Source organism: Geotrypetes seraphini, chromosome 3, assembly GCF_902459505.1.
Source record: "Geotrypetes seraphini chromosome 3, aGeoSer1.1, whole genome shotgun sequence".
In the NCBI taxonomy this organism is placed as follows: Eukaryota; Metazoa; Chordata; class Amphibia; order Gymnophiona; family Dermophiidae; genus Geotrypetes; species Geotrypetes seraphini.
Window position 1 is genome coordinate 29,395,478 of NC_047086.1, and position 13,313 is coordinate 29,408,790.

The 13,313-nt window shown below is 47.4% G+C and overlaps 1 protein-coding gene across 2 annotated transcripts in view; it reads right to left on the reverse strand.

Annotated features, from left to right (window-relative positions):
- The window catches only part of MDN1 (midasin AAA ATPase 1), a 943,760-nt gene that overhangs the window by 520,913 nt on the left and 409,534 nt on the right, over window positions 1–13,313 (reverse strand). For both annotated transcript variants that reach the window (XM_033936734.1, XM_033936735.1), the window contains exon 39: window positions 5,421–5,528. In XM_033936734.1, the coding sequence (XP_033792625.1) occupies window positions 5,421–5,528 (108 nt within the window). The remainder of the gene's footprint in view (window positions 1–5,420; window positions 5,529–13,313) is intronic.

A 13,313-nucleotide genomic window follows, 5' to 3' on the forward strand; every position in this document is an offset into this window, starting at 1 on the left:
TTTATCCTTTTATTTAATATGTTGTTTTATTTTATCATCCATTTGGTTTCATATTACACTATTACTACGACTAATTTATCATTTCTAAAGCACTGAAAGGCATATGCAGAGTTGTACATGTGCATTTAACATGTAAAAGAAGGTACCTGCTGAGAAGAGCTTACAACCTAATTTAGACTAACAGGACATATAGGGTTTGGGGAATTTCTCACAGAGAGAATGGTAAGATGGGCAAAGGTATCTTATGGTGAGTGGTAGTTTAAAAACAACCTCGAAAAAGTGAGATTTTAGCTTGGATTTGAATACTGCTAGAGATGGAGCTTGATACAATGATTCAGGCAATGGCACAGCAAAATGGAAGGGATGGTGTCTGGAGTTGGCAGTGGGGAAGAAGGGTACAGATAGAAGGGCCTTACCCGATGAATGGAGTTCACAGGAGAAAGTATAAGAGGAGATAAGTGAGGAGAGATATTGAGGGGCTGCCAAGTGAATGCACTTGTAGATCAGTAAAAGGAGTTTGAACTGCATTCGGAAATAAATGGGGAGTCAATTAAGTGATTTGAAGAGAGCGGTAATGGCCAGCAGAATTTTGGATGGATTGAAGAGGAGAGAGATGGTTGAGCAGAAGACCTGAGAGAAGCAAGTTGCTGTAATCTAAGTGAGAGGTGATGACAGTGTGGATAAAGGTTTTGGCAGTGTACTCTGAGGGGGTTAGATTTTGGTAATATTAAAGAGAAAGAAGTGACAGGCTTTAGCAATCTGTTGGATCTCAGAGGAGAAGTGCAATCGATAGTGGGAAGGCCTTTGGATCTGGCCAAGAACAGGTCATTGGAGACTTTAGCAAGAACAGTTTCCATGGAATGTAGTGGTCAAAAGCATAATTGAGGTGTGTCAAGAATAGCTTGAGATGAAAGTCCGGGTAGCAGAAGTGAACAGCAAGTTCAAGTAGCTTGGATAAGAATGGGAGGGAGATGGGGCGATAATTGGAGTGGCACACGGAGTCTCATGAGGGTTTTTTGAGGAGAAGTATAACTACGGTATGTTTTAAGACATTGGGATCAGCTGCAGTGGAGAATGATAGGTTGAGGATGTGACAGATAGGAGGGAGGAGAGAGAGAGAGAGAGAAGACTGAACAGGTTGGTGGTGAGATGGATAAATTGGACATACTGGCCTCTACAGACATTTTTAACCTATATTTTCCCACAGCCTAAACCAGCTTTCCTTTCAGATGGAAAGCCTGTATCTTGCTGTTTGTGAACACATGTATCCTTTGAAATGCTAACCCAGCTGGCCTTTGCTGCAAAGTTCTTGTCTCCATTCCCTGCTGGGAGGATACTTCTCCAAGGTTCTGCTGAGCTGTTATCAGTGCTGTATGACTTCACATATGCAAGGCACCCTGGAAAGCCATAAAACATTTATAACAAGCAACAATCCCTGCAGGATGATGGGGGAGTAGAGATGGAGAAGCCTGAATGAGCCTGGTAACCAGGCTGGCTGTTTGTCTGCAAGTTATGGGAATCAGGCACAGCTGGGGTGCTGGAGGTCATCTTGCCAACTTTCTGCATAAGACTATCTACAAGGACGCCACAGCGTTGTAAAACCACAAATTAGCATCTGCAAGGTGATAAGGATCTCAGAGCTTGAGGAAGAAAGTTCACGAAGAATTCTCTGTTTCTGCTCGGGCCTCCCTCCTGGGGAGGGGAGAAGTGAGAGAGCCGTAGACTGGGAGCAGGAATAGTTAGGTATACATTTTTGTACCAATAGGGAAGTACATGACCAGAGTTTGGGGATGTGCTTTTTGGAACGAAGGAAGAATTTCTCTGTATAAAAAAAAAAAACATGCATCACAGGTAGAGCCAGAGAGATTTACTTGCTTATGCCAGTGGATGTGCTAGCCCCCTGTTCGGCATATGGGTGTAAGTTCTACTCTCCATTGCATATTCTGAACTGACAATATATTTATTTCTGCTATGTGTTTGCTGCTGTAATTTTGTAAGTCTTTATACCAATAATAAAAATATTGTCTGTTTTGGAAAATACAATGCCGTCTCGTAGTTATTCCAATGAGGTAAACTAAGCAGCATTTACTTCAGTGGGAACAGGATCAGAGAAGCAGGTAATGGGTTTGGAGGAAGAGAGAAGTGGTGATTTCAGAAAAGTGATTCAGTGATTTCAGAAAAGGAGGAAAAGATGGCAGGGATTTAGGGAAGGTTGGAGGAGGGGACAGATGGAAGGACTGGGGGAGGTGACCTAGTTGAGAACTCAAGGTGAATTTTCTGAACCTTGTCATAGAAGAACTTGGTCATAGTGTTGGGGGGAAGTGAAGGGAGCATTGGAGTTGAAGGAACTTTGAGTAGAGAGTTTAGTGTACCAAAGAGATGGTGTTAAATTCTTGTTTAGCAATGAGAGGGCAGCCTGAAAGGATGTCAGCAGGAATCTGAAGTGTATGAAGTCAGCATGTGTGCAGGATTTAAGCCAAAAACGTTCAGCAGATCAGGCATAGGAACACATGTAGCGGATGTTGGAAGTCAATCAGGGCTATGGTTTGGTACGCCTCACAGGATGTGAGATGAGGAGCAAGGGTATCTAGATCAGAGGAGAGGACTGTTTCACTGACAAACTTGAATGACACAGTAGTTAAAGGGAGAGATGGAGAGTGCACCAGAGTCAATAGCCTGAAGGTTCATAAACATATTGACGTTAATAGTAGTGACTGGCCAGGTCTTGGGGGGGGGAGTGCAGGTGATTTGTGAATGTTAACAGCTTGATGGTCAGAGAGGGGAAGAGTTGAGGTGCAGAAATTGGTAGTAGAGCAACTGGAGGAGAAAAGGTCAAGGCAGTACCCTCTTGGAGTGCAGGGATGGTGAAACGCAGCTGGAGGTTGTATAGATGTTACAGCAAGAAACCTGGACATGTAGGCGCCAGAGGGGTAATCAACTTGGATGCTGAAGTCACCAAGAATGAGGGAAGGAGATGAAGGTTAAAGAAAGGACAGCCAGGAGGAAGGAAGAAAGGAACTTCTCAGACGGTCAGTAAAAGACTGCTACCCGGAGAGGCAGAGGAACACATAGACAGATGAAGTGGAATGATTGAGGTGAGAGAAACATAAAAACATGATGGCAGATAAAGGCCAAATAGCATTATCTCTTCATAAGAACTTAAGAATAGCCTTACTGGTTCAGACCAATGGTCCATCAAGCCCAGTATCCTTTTCTCATGGTGGCCAATCTAGGTCCCTAGTACCTGGCCAAAAACCAAGGAGTAGCAACATTCCATGCTACCGATCCAGGGCAAGCAGTGGCTTCCCCTATGTCTGTCTCAATAACAAACTATGGACTTTTCCTCCAGGAAATTGTCCAAACCTTTCTTAAAACCAGCTATGCTATCTGCTCTTACCACAACCTCTGGCAATGCGTTCCAGAACTTAACTATTCTCTGAATGGAAAAAAAAAATCCTCCTATTAGTTTTAAAAGTATTACCCTGTAACTTCATCGAGTGTCCCCTAGTTTTTGTAATTTTTGACAGAGTGAAAAATAGATCCACTTGTACCCATTCTACTCCACTCAGGATTATGTAGACTTCAATCAAATCTCTCCTCAGCAGTCTCTTTTCCAAGCTGAAGAGCCCCAACCTTTTTAGTCTTTCCTCTAAGAGATCTCACATGCCTATTCCACACTTTCTTGAATTCAGACAGTCTTCATCTCCATCACCTCTTCTGGGAGACTGTTCCATGCATCTACCACCCTTTCTGTAAAAAATTATTTCCTTAGATTACAACTGAGCCTATTGCTTTTTAACTTCATCCTATGCACTCTAATTAAAGAGCTTCCTTTCAAATGAAAGGCTCGCCTCATGTGAATTTATGCCATGTAGGTATTTAAACATCTGTATCATATCTCCCCTCTCCCGCCTTTCCTCCAAATTATACATATACTGAGATCTTTAAGTCTGTCCCCATATGCCTTATGACGAAGACCATGCACCATTTTAATAGCCTTCCTCTAGGCAGATGCCATCCTTTTTATTATCTTTTTGAAGGTGCGGTCTCCTGAATTGCACATAATATTCTAAATGAGGTCTCACCAGAGTCTTATACGGGGCATCAATACCTCCTTTTTCCTACTGGCCATACCTCTCCCTATGTACCCTAGCATCATTCTAACTTTCACCATTACCTTTTCAACCTGTTTGGTCACCTTAAGATCATCACAGACAGTCACATCCAAGTCCCGCTCTTCTGTTGTGTACATAAGTTCATCACCCCCTAAACTGTACCATTCCCTCTGGTTTTTGCAGCCCAAATGCATGACCTTGCATTTCTTAGCATTAAATTTTAGCTGCCAAATTTCACAGTTGATACCTACAAGATGGAGAGTAACAGCCCAATACCACCTCTAAGACCAACTGGGCAAGGTGTATGTGAGAGAAGGTAGCCTCCATGACAAAGGGCAGCAGCTGAAACAGAGTCTTTAGGTTACACCCAGGTCTCTATTAGTGCCAACAGGTGGAACGTTTGAGAGATAAAGAGGTTATGGATGAAGGTAAGCTTGTAGGAGACTGAGCGGGTATTCCATAGAATGCATGAGAAAGGCAGAGAGGAAGGGGGAGAAGGGGAACAGAAATAAGATCGGTTACATTGCAGTGTGACTACCATGAGTAGGGTAAGGGTTGATTGGGAGGACCAAGGTTGGGCTCAATACCCCAGTAGAGAGCAAGAAGAGGAGTAGAAGAATATGCCGAATATGGAAGAGGCATTATGGATTGTGTGTGTGTGTGTGGGGGGGAGGGCTGTGCCACAGTCTAGATGCACACAGGAAGAGTGGGGATGGCTGACTGAAAGGCAGGAAGTATTGAAGCTGTATACTGCTTACATGCTTTTATTTCATTTTACATATATAGATCACGACTCCTGATGCAGACCTTTGAATGCCAAAACATGGTTCTTGTGGTGACTCATCTCTCTATATGATGGACATTGAAAGTTTTTATATTAGCCATTCAATAAAGCTGGTGTTTGAGCTTCTTGCAGCTCCTCTTTCTGGAAGATCATTTATCTATCCCAATTCTTTTTGACTTATCTATTTCTGCAGGGCTGTATTTATGGAGTTGTTGCCTAGTTGTTAGAGTAGCTGCCTCAACATCCTGAGGTTGTGAGCAATTCCCACTGCAGCTCCTTCTGACTCTCTGGACAAGTCACTTAACTCTTCATTGTCCCTGTACCTGTATAAAATATGTAAACTGTTTTGTGTAAACCACACAGAAAAAGCAATATATCAAGTCCCATTTCCCTTTTCTAAAACCAGATGAAACAGATGGCTCCACACATTTAGTTCAAAATAATATAATTTATAGGGGAAAAGGCTCATGTTATATCAGCACATTTTATGTTTATATTATAAATAAAAACACCTGCAGTACCTTATTGTTGAAAGCAACCATTTTAGAAATAGTGCTCTTTCCAATGGCAGGAAACATGGTATTTGCAATAAACTCCATGTCTGAAACAGACAACTGATCCACATATACCTATGGAATAAAGCCTGGGTTATAGACACTGTCACTATGCACAACACATTAAAGCCTTTTCTACCCTCCCTCTCCCCACTCCCTTCCTTATCTGACAACTAGGGAGATCAGGGTTCAAATCCCACTGGCACTCATTGTAGACAGACTTCCAAAGACAGGGAAATACTTATTATACTTAAATTTAACACACTCTGTGCTACTACTGAAGAGGTGCAAGATAAATCCAAATGAATAAAGAGAAATTAGGTGCTTACCTGCTAATTTTCTTTCTTTTAGTCCCTCCAGACCGGCACTGAAACAGATGGGTTTACGCTCCTCTACCAGCAGGTGGAGACTGAGACATTGACTTTTGGCTACAGTACAAGTAGGCTATGCAGTCCCTCTTACACTCAGCCGTAGCTAGACCAAAGGGAAGTGTACAAAACTGAAAATGTTCTCCCAAAACCGCAAAGCAAAGGAATTGATGAGAGGCCTGAATGGGAACATGCAGATAGGCCTCCATCAGGTCGAGAGAAGACAGAAATTCCCCAGGCTGGACAGCCAGAATTACAGATTTCAGGGCTTCCATATGAAAAGACGGAACCTGGAGAGCTCTGTTGACACCTTTGAGAGCCAAAATGGGCCGAAAAGACCCCTCTTTTTTGGGCACCACGAAGTAAATGGAGTACCTGCTGATGCGAATCTCCTGAGGAGGCAATAGGACTACCACTTTGAGGTCCAGCAACCTGAGCAGTGTCGGCTGAAAAGCCCTCTGCTTCCAAGTTACCTGCAAGGAGAGGAAAGGAAAATGATCCGGCAAAGGTCGGGAAAACTCCAGAGCATAACCACCGAGCCATTGTGAGCTCGGCCCATCCCCGGCAAAACTCCCTCAACTGGGCTCTGACTGGAACCGTGGGAAGGACCGTTCATCCAGAACATCCAATGAAGCATGCACTACATCCCGAATATCCTGATGCATAGAGAAAGAGGTTCCACCACAGGAGGGGGTCCTTAACTGCCTCTTTAAAGTGTAAAACTGAGACATCTGAAGAGCTCTTGCAACTCTTCCCGAGGAACAAAGCACACAACATACACATCCTCGTCAACCGACACCTCAGAAAAAAAAATCTCTATCCAAAACAGCAGACCCCCCAACGGATCTGGAAAATTCTTCCCAAGATCCAAGTCCCCACCCGGAGGAAATGGATCAGACACCCGCGGCCGCTGGGACAATGGCTGAGGGGGCCGGATAGAGGCAACCTAAGCAGAAGACTGAAACAGTGGCTGTGGAAATACCTCCAGATGACCCCCGGAACCGAAGCATGACCTTCAGCCGCCTATAAATAAGCAGTGCATATGGATAACATAAAATCAGAGCTCAACAACCCTGGCGACAATCTTGAAAACATAGCATAAGCAGAAGACGCATTTAAGACCTGTTCTTGACTCTCCAAAACAGGATCAAGGTTGCCTGAGACAGTGGGCAAAATGGATGCGTTTAATGCCAAAACTGAGGGAAGCGCCATCAAACTGGCACCTGAAATCAAATGCAGCACCGAAGCCAAACTCGACCCCGCCGCTACAGAAGCCCCAGCTGCAGAGGCAAGGGAATCACCTTCGTGAATGGCAGGGGAAGCTCTGGCTTCTCCAGCACCTCCTGAAACATAGTGTGTGCACAAAGGAGAACCCGAGCCACCAACAACCAAGGACGGGTCTCCCTCAAAGTGGCTGGGACATTTTGCACATGCCAGCTGCATCCACCGATCGGGACCTACAATCAATGCACTTTTTTTTTTTTTTTTTTTTATTTTAAATAACAGCTTTTATTGAGATACACCTCAAACATAACATAAACATATAGAATACAGCAGTAAGTAAATAAAGTGCAAGCAACCGCACTCCAAATAACACCCAAAGTATAGTCAAGAACAAATACAAATGTAATCCCCCCAATCTAACAATAACAAGCTATAACACCCACCAAAACGCAGTCAAATTCCCCCCCCACCCACCCCCCAGGGACAAAACACAATTCCCACAGCACCCAATTAGGTCGAGAAGCATCCAAAACCAGAGAAAAAAAAAACAACCCCAAAAAATGGAATATGGATATAAATAAAGGTTCCCCCTAGTCTCCGCCATCCCAGTCCAGCCCCATGGTCAACTCAGTGCCCCAATCCACCCCTGTCACTGATCCCCACAGAAGCCCGGAATCTGCGCCAGATATGAGCATATCCATGGAGTTTACCATGGCGCAGGGCTGTTAAGTGGTAAAGAAGCTGCCAAGCAAGCAAGCGATGCTCCACCATGGCCCACGTGGGAGGGAGCACCTGGTTCCAAAGGGAAGCAATAGCTAATCTAGCAGCAGTGAAGGCCAACTTACAAAACATAGAATCACCCCAAGCTAAATCCAATTGATGCCAGAACAACAAGGCATGTCGCCAATCCACCGGAATGGGGATATCCAGGATCCGAGACACCCGAGAAAAAGTCTCAATCCAGAACCCAGACACCCGCCCACACTGCCACCACATATGGAAATAGGTACCCACCTCCCCACCTCCCTGCCAACGAGCCACCACCTGAGGGGTATAATATCAACGAAAGAGAACCTTGTATCCATTTTCGATCAACAAGGCCGCTATACCTGCCGAAGAAATCTCTGACCAGATATCCCCCCAGGTGTCCCAGGATATTTCAGAGCCCCAATCCCCCTCCCATGCCCTCATGTAGGAATGCGGGGTCCCCCGACAATTTATGCATCTATATATAGCAGAGAGAGCTCCCTTCCTGAGCACCGGTCCTAACAACAGTTCAAAGGGAGTCTTACCCCCCTCAGATCCCTCAAAAGACCCGAGGCCCTAATATAATGAAACAAATCTCTGTCCCCAAAGCCAAACCTGCCCCGGAGCTCTGTAAAGGGTCGAATACGGCCCAAAACCGGATCCCACAATTGACCCACACACACTAAGCCCCTAGTTTCCCAATCAGCAAATACTCCACCACCCCTTCCCGGTAGAAAATCTGGATTATATCGCAACGGGGTATACCAGAAATGGCGCCTAACAAGCAATAAACTACCCCGGGTCTGATTCCAAACCCTCAAAGAAGTTCCCACTGAGGACAAGCCACCCTTCGGCCGCGCCCTGCCAGGTGACCAAGGCCGATGTAACAAAGGCACCCCACCACTTAAACTTTGCTCTATCTCCACCCACAGTTTCGGCGTCTGCGTCTGCCACTCCAAAAGGGCGCGCAGCTGAGCAGCCTGATAGTATTTTACCACATTGGGAACCCCCAGCCCGCCGTCACCCCTACCCATACATAAGACCGTCCTACTCACCCGAGGTCTCCTTCCAGCCCAAATAAAGTGAGAGATATGCTGTTGGACTCCCTCCAACGTATTCCTACCCACCCAGAGCGGCAGTACTTGAAATAAAAACAAAAGACAAGGCAAAATCATCATTTTCACAACTGCCACCCTACCCAACCAAGAAAAATACTGATCTTTCCAACTAAGCAAATCCTGACGAATGCGTCGAAAGAGCGGGGGGAAATTAAGATCATAGAGATCCACTCCCGGAGGTCCAAAATAAACCCCGAGGTAACGAAGAGAATTCTGAACCCACCGGAACGAGAACCGGTCTCGGAGGTAAGCCACTCGATCATCAGACAAGTTAATGTTAAGGAGCTCAGATTTTCCAACATTGACGCGAAATCCCGACACCTTACCATAAGCGTCCAACTCCCGTATGATAGCATGCAGGGAATCCTCAGGGTCCTCCACCGTAAACATGAGATCATCCGCAAACAAGGCTAACTTATAATCCCCACCCGGCACCATAACCCCCTTGATATCCAGATTCAGCCGCACCCTCTGCGCCAGGGGTTCTATCGTCAAGGCGAAGAGAAGAGGTGAAAGAGGACACCCCTGACGCGTTTCCCTTGCGAGCGAAAAAGTCTCCGAGTAGCCCCCATTTACCTTTATACATCCAATAGGGCAAGTATAAAGGATCTGGATCCAATCCCGCATGCGCGGACTCAAACCTACAGATTCCAAAACCCTGAACAAGAAAGGCCAGGAGACTCTATCGAACGCCTTCTCAGCGTCGACCGACAGAAATACCGTTTCCCTCACTCCCCCCCTTGCCCTTTCAAACAAATTGTAGACCCGACGAGTATTGTAGCCCACCTGTCTACCCGTTACGAAACCCGACTGATCCGGATGGATCAGCCGAGGAATCCAACTCATCAATCTGTCGGCCAAGATCCGCGTAAAAAGCTTAGTGTCAACCCCCAACAACGAGATCGGCCTATAAGAAGCACACTGCAGGGGATCCTTCCCCTCCTTGGCCAACACCGTCACACCCGCTAATCTCATAAAGTAGGGGAGGACACTATTCTCTTGCAAGGAGTTAAGAAAACGCAACAAAGGAGGCAGCAAAAGATCCTGAAAGCGTTTATAATATCGAACAGTAAAACCATCCAACCCTGGCGACTTACCAAGGGGCATAGAACGCAGCGCTCTACGGGCCTCAACCAACGTGAGAGGACGGTCCAACCGTGCCACATCATCGGGCGCAATCCGGGGCAACTCTGCTGAAGCCAAATAAGCGTCTAGGTCGGGTAATGACCCAGAAGTTTCCGGTGCATAGAGATGGGAGTAATACTCCACAAAACGTGCCCGAATATCATCCTCTTTCCGCAACAACTCACCAGAGGCTGCTCGTAGCGAGAGAATCTGATTGCGCGTCTGCCTCACTTTCAGACGATGGGCAACCAGTCGACTAGCTTTATTAGAGAATTCAAAATAACGCTGTTTGAGAAGCTGTAAATTGTGATGCAAACGCTCCAGGTCTAAAGCCTGAAGATCCCGGCGTGCTTGAAACAAGCGTTCCCGTAATGCAACATCCCAAGGGCTACGCTTGTGCAAGCCCTCCAACCGACCAATCAAAATCAGCAAAGCCGCTGCCTCTTCCCGTCGTTTGCGTTGCCGGGCCGAGGCCAGGGCTATCACTCTGCCTCTAAGGGTAGCCTTTAACCCCTCCCAAACCGCTTCCAACGAAGCGCCACAATCTACATTCACATCCAAATAGTCCTGTATCCACCCTTCAATCTGCGCTCCCACCTCCGGATCATCCAGGAGACTATAATTAAAACGCCAGAATTTGCGTCCCGAGCCACCCCCCTCTCCCCGGAACCACAACCAAACTGGGGTATGATCCGACCATGTTAGGGACTCAATCCCCGCTGATTCCACCCTCCGAAGCAGTCCCCGCTCCACAAAAACATAATCAATTCTAGAATAAGTGGAATGGATACCCGAAAAATAAGTATAATCTCTAACCGATGGATGGAGCCACCGCCAACAATCCACCACATTCAGAGTAGCTAAGGCCTCCCTCAACAGTTTACGATCCTGCCTCCCATACTGATCCGCCCTCCCTGAGTTATCCAAATGAGGGGTTACGGTAAGATTAAAATCCCCACCTAAAACCAGGGCACCCCCCTTAAACCTGAGAATTCTAGGCACTAACTCTCGAAAGAAGACCCCCTGACCCTCATTGGGAGCATAAACATTAACCAGGGAGTATAAGACCCCCTCTATCAAAGCCTCCAACATTATATATCTACCCTGAGGATCCCGCACCACCCTCTGCACTTCACAACGAATCCCCTTACGAACAAGAATGCCCACCCCACCCCTCTTAGAAGTGCCTACCACCCTGGAAGCCCAAAAGGCCTGAGGAAACCTAGAATCCCTAACTAGTGATTCATGTGACTGGAGTAGATGTGTCTCCTGGACGAAACATACATCAGCCCGTAAGCGAAGCAGCTCCCTATAGAAAGCTCGTCTCTTGTTGGGGGAATTTAGACCCCTGATATTATATGAGACCAACCGGAATCCCTCCATAATCCAATAAGAAGAATGGCAATGCAACCCCAACCCCTGCCAACTTGTCCCCACAACTTCCACTACCCCCCCAACCCACCCCCCACTCCCCCTCCCCCAAAGTGAGAGTCCACAGATCTCCCACCAGCATACAAGGAAGTGATCCATCCCCATGGCCCCTTACACAAACCCCACAACACAACACTAACTGTCAAATACAGTTCCCACATCAATCCCCAGAATCCAATCCGCCCACCCCCAACCCCCCCGCACCACACTTCTCACTCCCCCCTCCCCCACAGTAAAACATTCCCCCACAGAACACCAATACATCTCTCCAACTTCCCCCTTCCCACCCTCCCCCAGAACCAGTCCATGTGCAACCCCCACACACTTCCTTTCCAAAACTCAAACCCAGGTACCCAGCTCCTAGGAGGGGTCCATACACCCCCCCCCCTGCAGATAGGGAAGTATTGAAAAAACTGGAACAATACAAGCACAGTCAGTCAGCCCTCAGGGGGGGGCACTGGATGTAGAAGCGGTAACTGGAAGAGGATGTCCACCTCCTCGGCCGCCCCTCCCACTCCGGGATCCTCTCTCCACTCGCTGCCATCGGGAGGGGGCGGGAGGCGCCACTCCATTCAACACCGCTCCCCCAGCAGGAACAGCCTCCTCCGGGATCTCAATACCCGCTTGCTGCAACAGACCACGAGCCTCCCGCACTGTAGTGACTTTTGTATGAACTCCATTGATGGTAATCACCACCCCAAAAGGGTAGGTCCAGCGTTAGCGCAAATTACTACACTGCAATGCTTTGGTCACATCTCTGAACGCCCGACGTTTCTGGAGCGTGCCCGCAGCCAGGTCTTGATAGAACTCCAACCGATGGCCTTCCCACGTAACTGTGCCCATCTCCCGGGCTCTGCGGAAGATCTGTTCTTTAAGAGTAAAGCTCAGGAGGCAGAGTACAATATCTTTAGGTTGATCGGATGTCCGAGGTCCCAGAGCTCGATGTGCCCGCTCAAGTCCCGGCTCCAAGGTATCATCTTGTAAAAGCCACCTGATCAGCTTAATAGTAGTAGCACGCACATCTTTAAACTCTGGTAAGTCCGGTAGGCCCCGCACCCTCAAATTATTACGCCGGGTGCGGTTCTCCAGGTCCTCAACTTTGTCCAGGAGGATTTGATAATCAGCAGAGGCAGTTTCCAAGGATCTTTGCACCCCGGTCACATTCTCCTCACAGCTATCCAGCCGCATCTCCACAACCCCCACCCTGGTGCCCACCTCCACCAAATCAGTTCGCAGCTCTTGCACCGCTTCCCGGACCTGCACAGCCACAGCCGAAATTTCAGATTTCACCTCAGCAATCCACCGCTGCATGTCCGCTTTAGTAAGCGGTTCCGGCGGGGCATCCACCTGCACGGGCTCAACCAGCATGTCAGCGACCGCAGCGATAGCTCCACTCAATCGCACCGCTTCCCCGCTGCTGGTCTCCAGGCCCGCACCGCCACATGCTACCCGGCCCAGCGCCTGCTCCATCGTGCGCTGGCCAGATTTGTCACCGGGTAATTTTTTGCACGTTGCCATGAGGTTCCCCGATCCTTCACACACCTCACCACCGCTCGGGGATTGGAAAAATGCGCCGTTTTCACAACTTTAAGCAGTTAGATCGCCAGGCCCGAACGGAGCTTTCAGTTTAAGCTCCCATCCGCGGCGATGACGTCACTTCCCTCGTCCAATCAATGCACTTTTTAGGCTTTTTTTAGAAGCTCTCAAAGAAAATGCCAAAAACCCATGCACAACAACGCCGTATAACACTGGCATCAGGTTCTGTTAAACTGCTTTTATTTCTTGTGTCTTTCTTTTTTCTTCAAACTTCTCACAGCTCACCAACTGTCTCAAGTTAGAGCAGACCC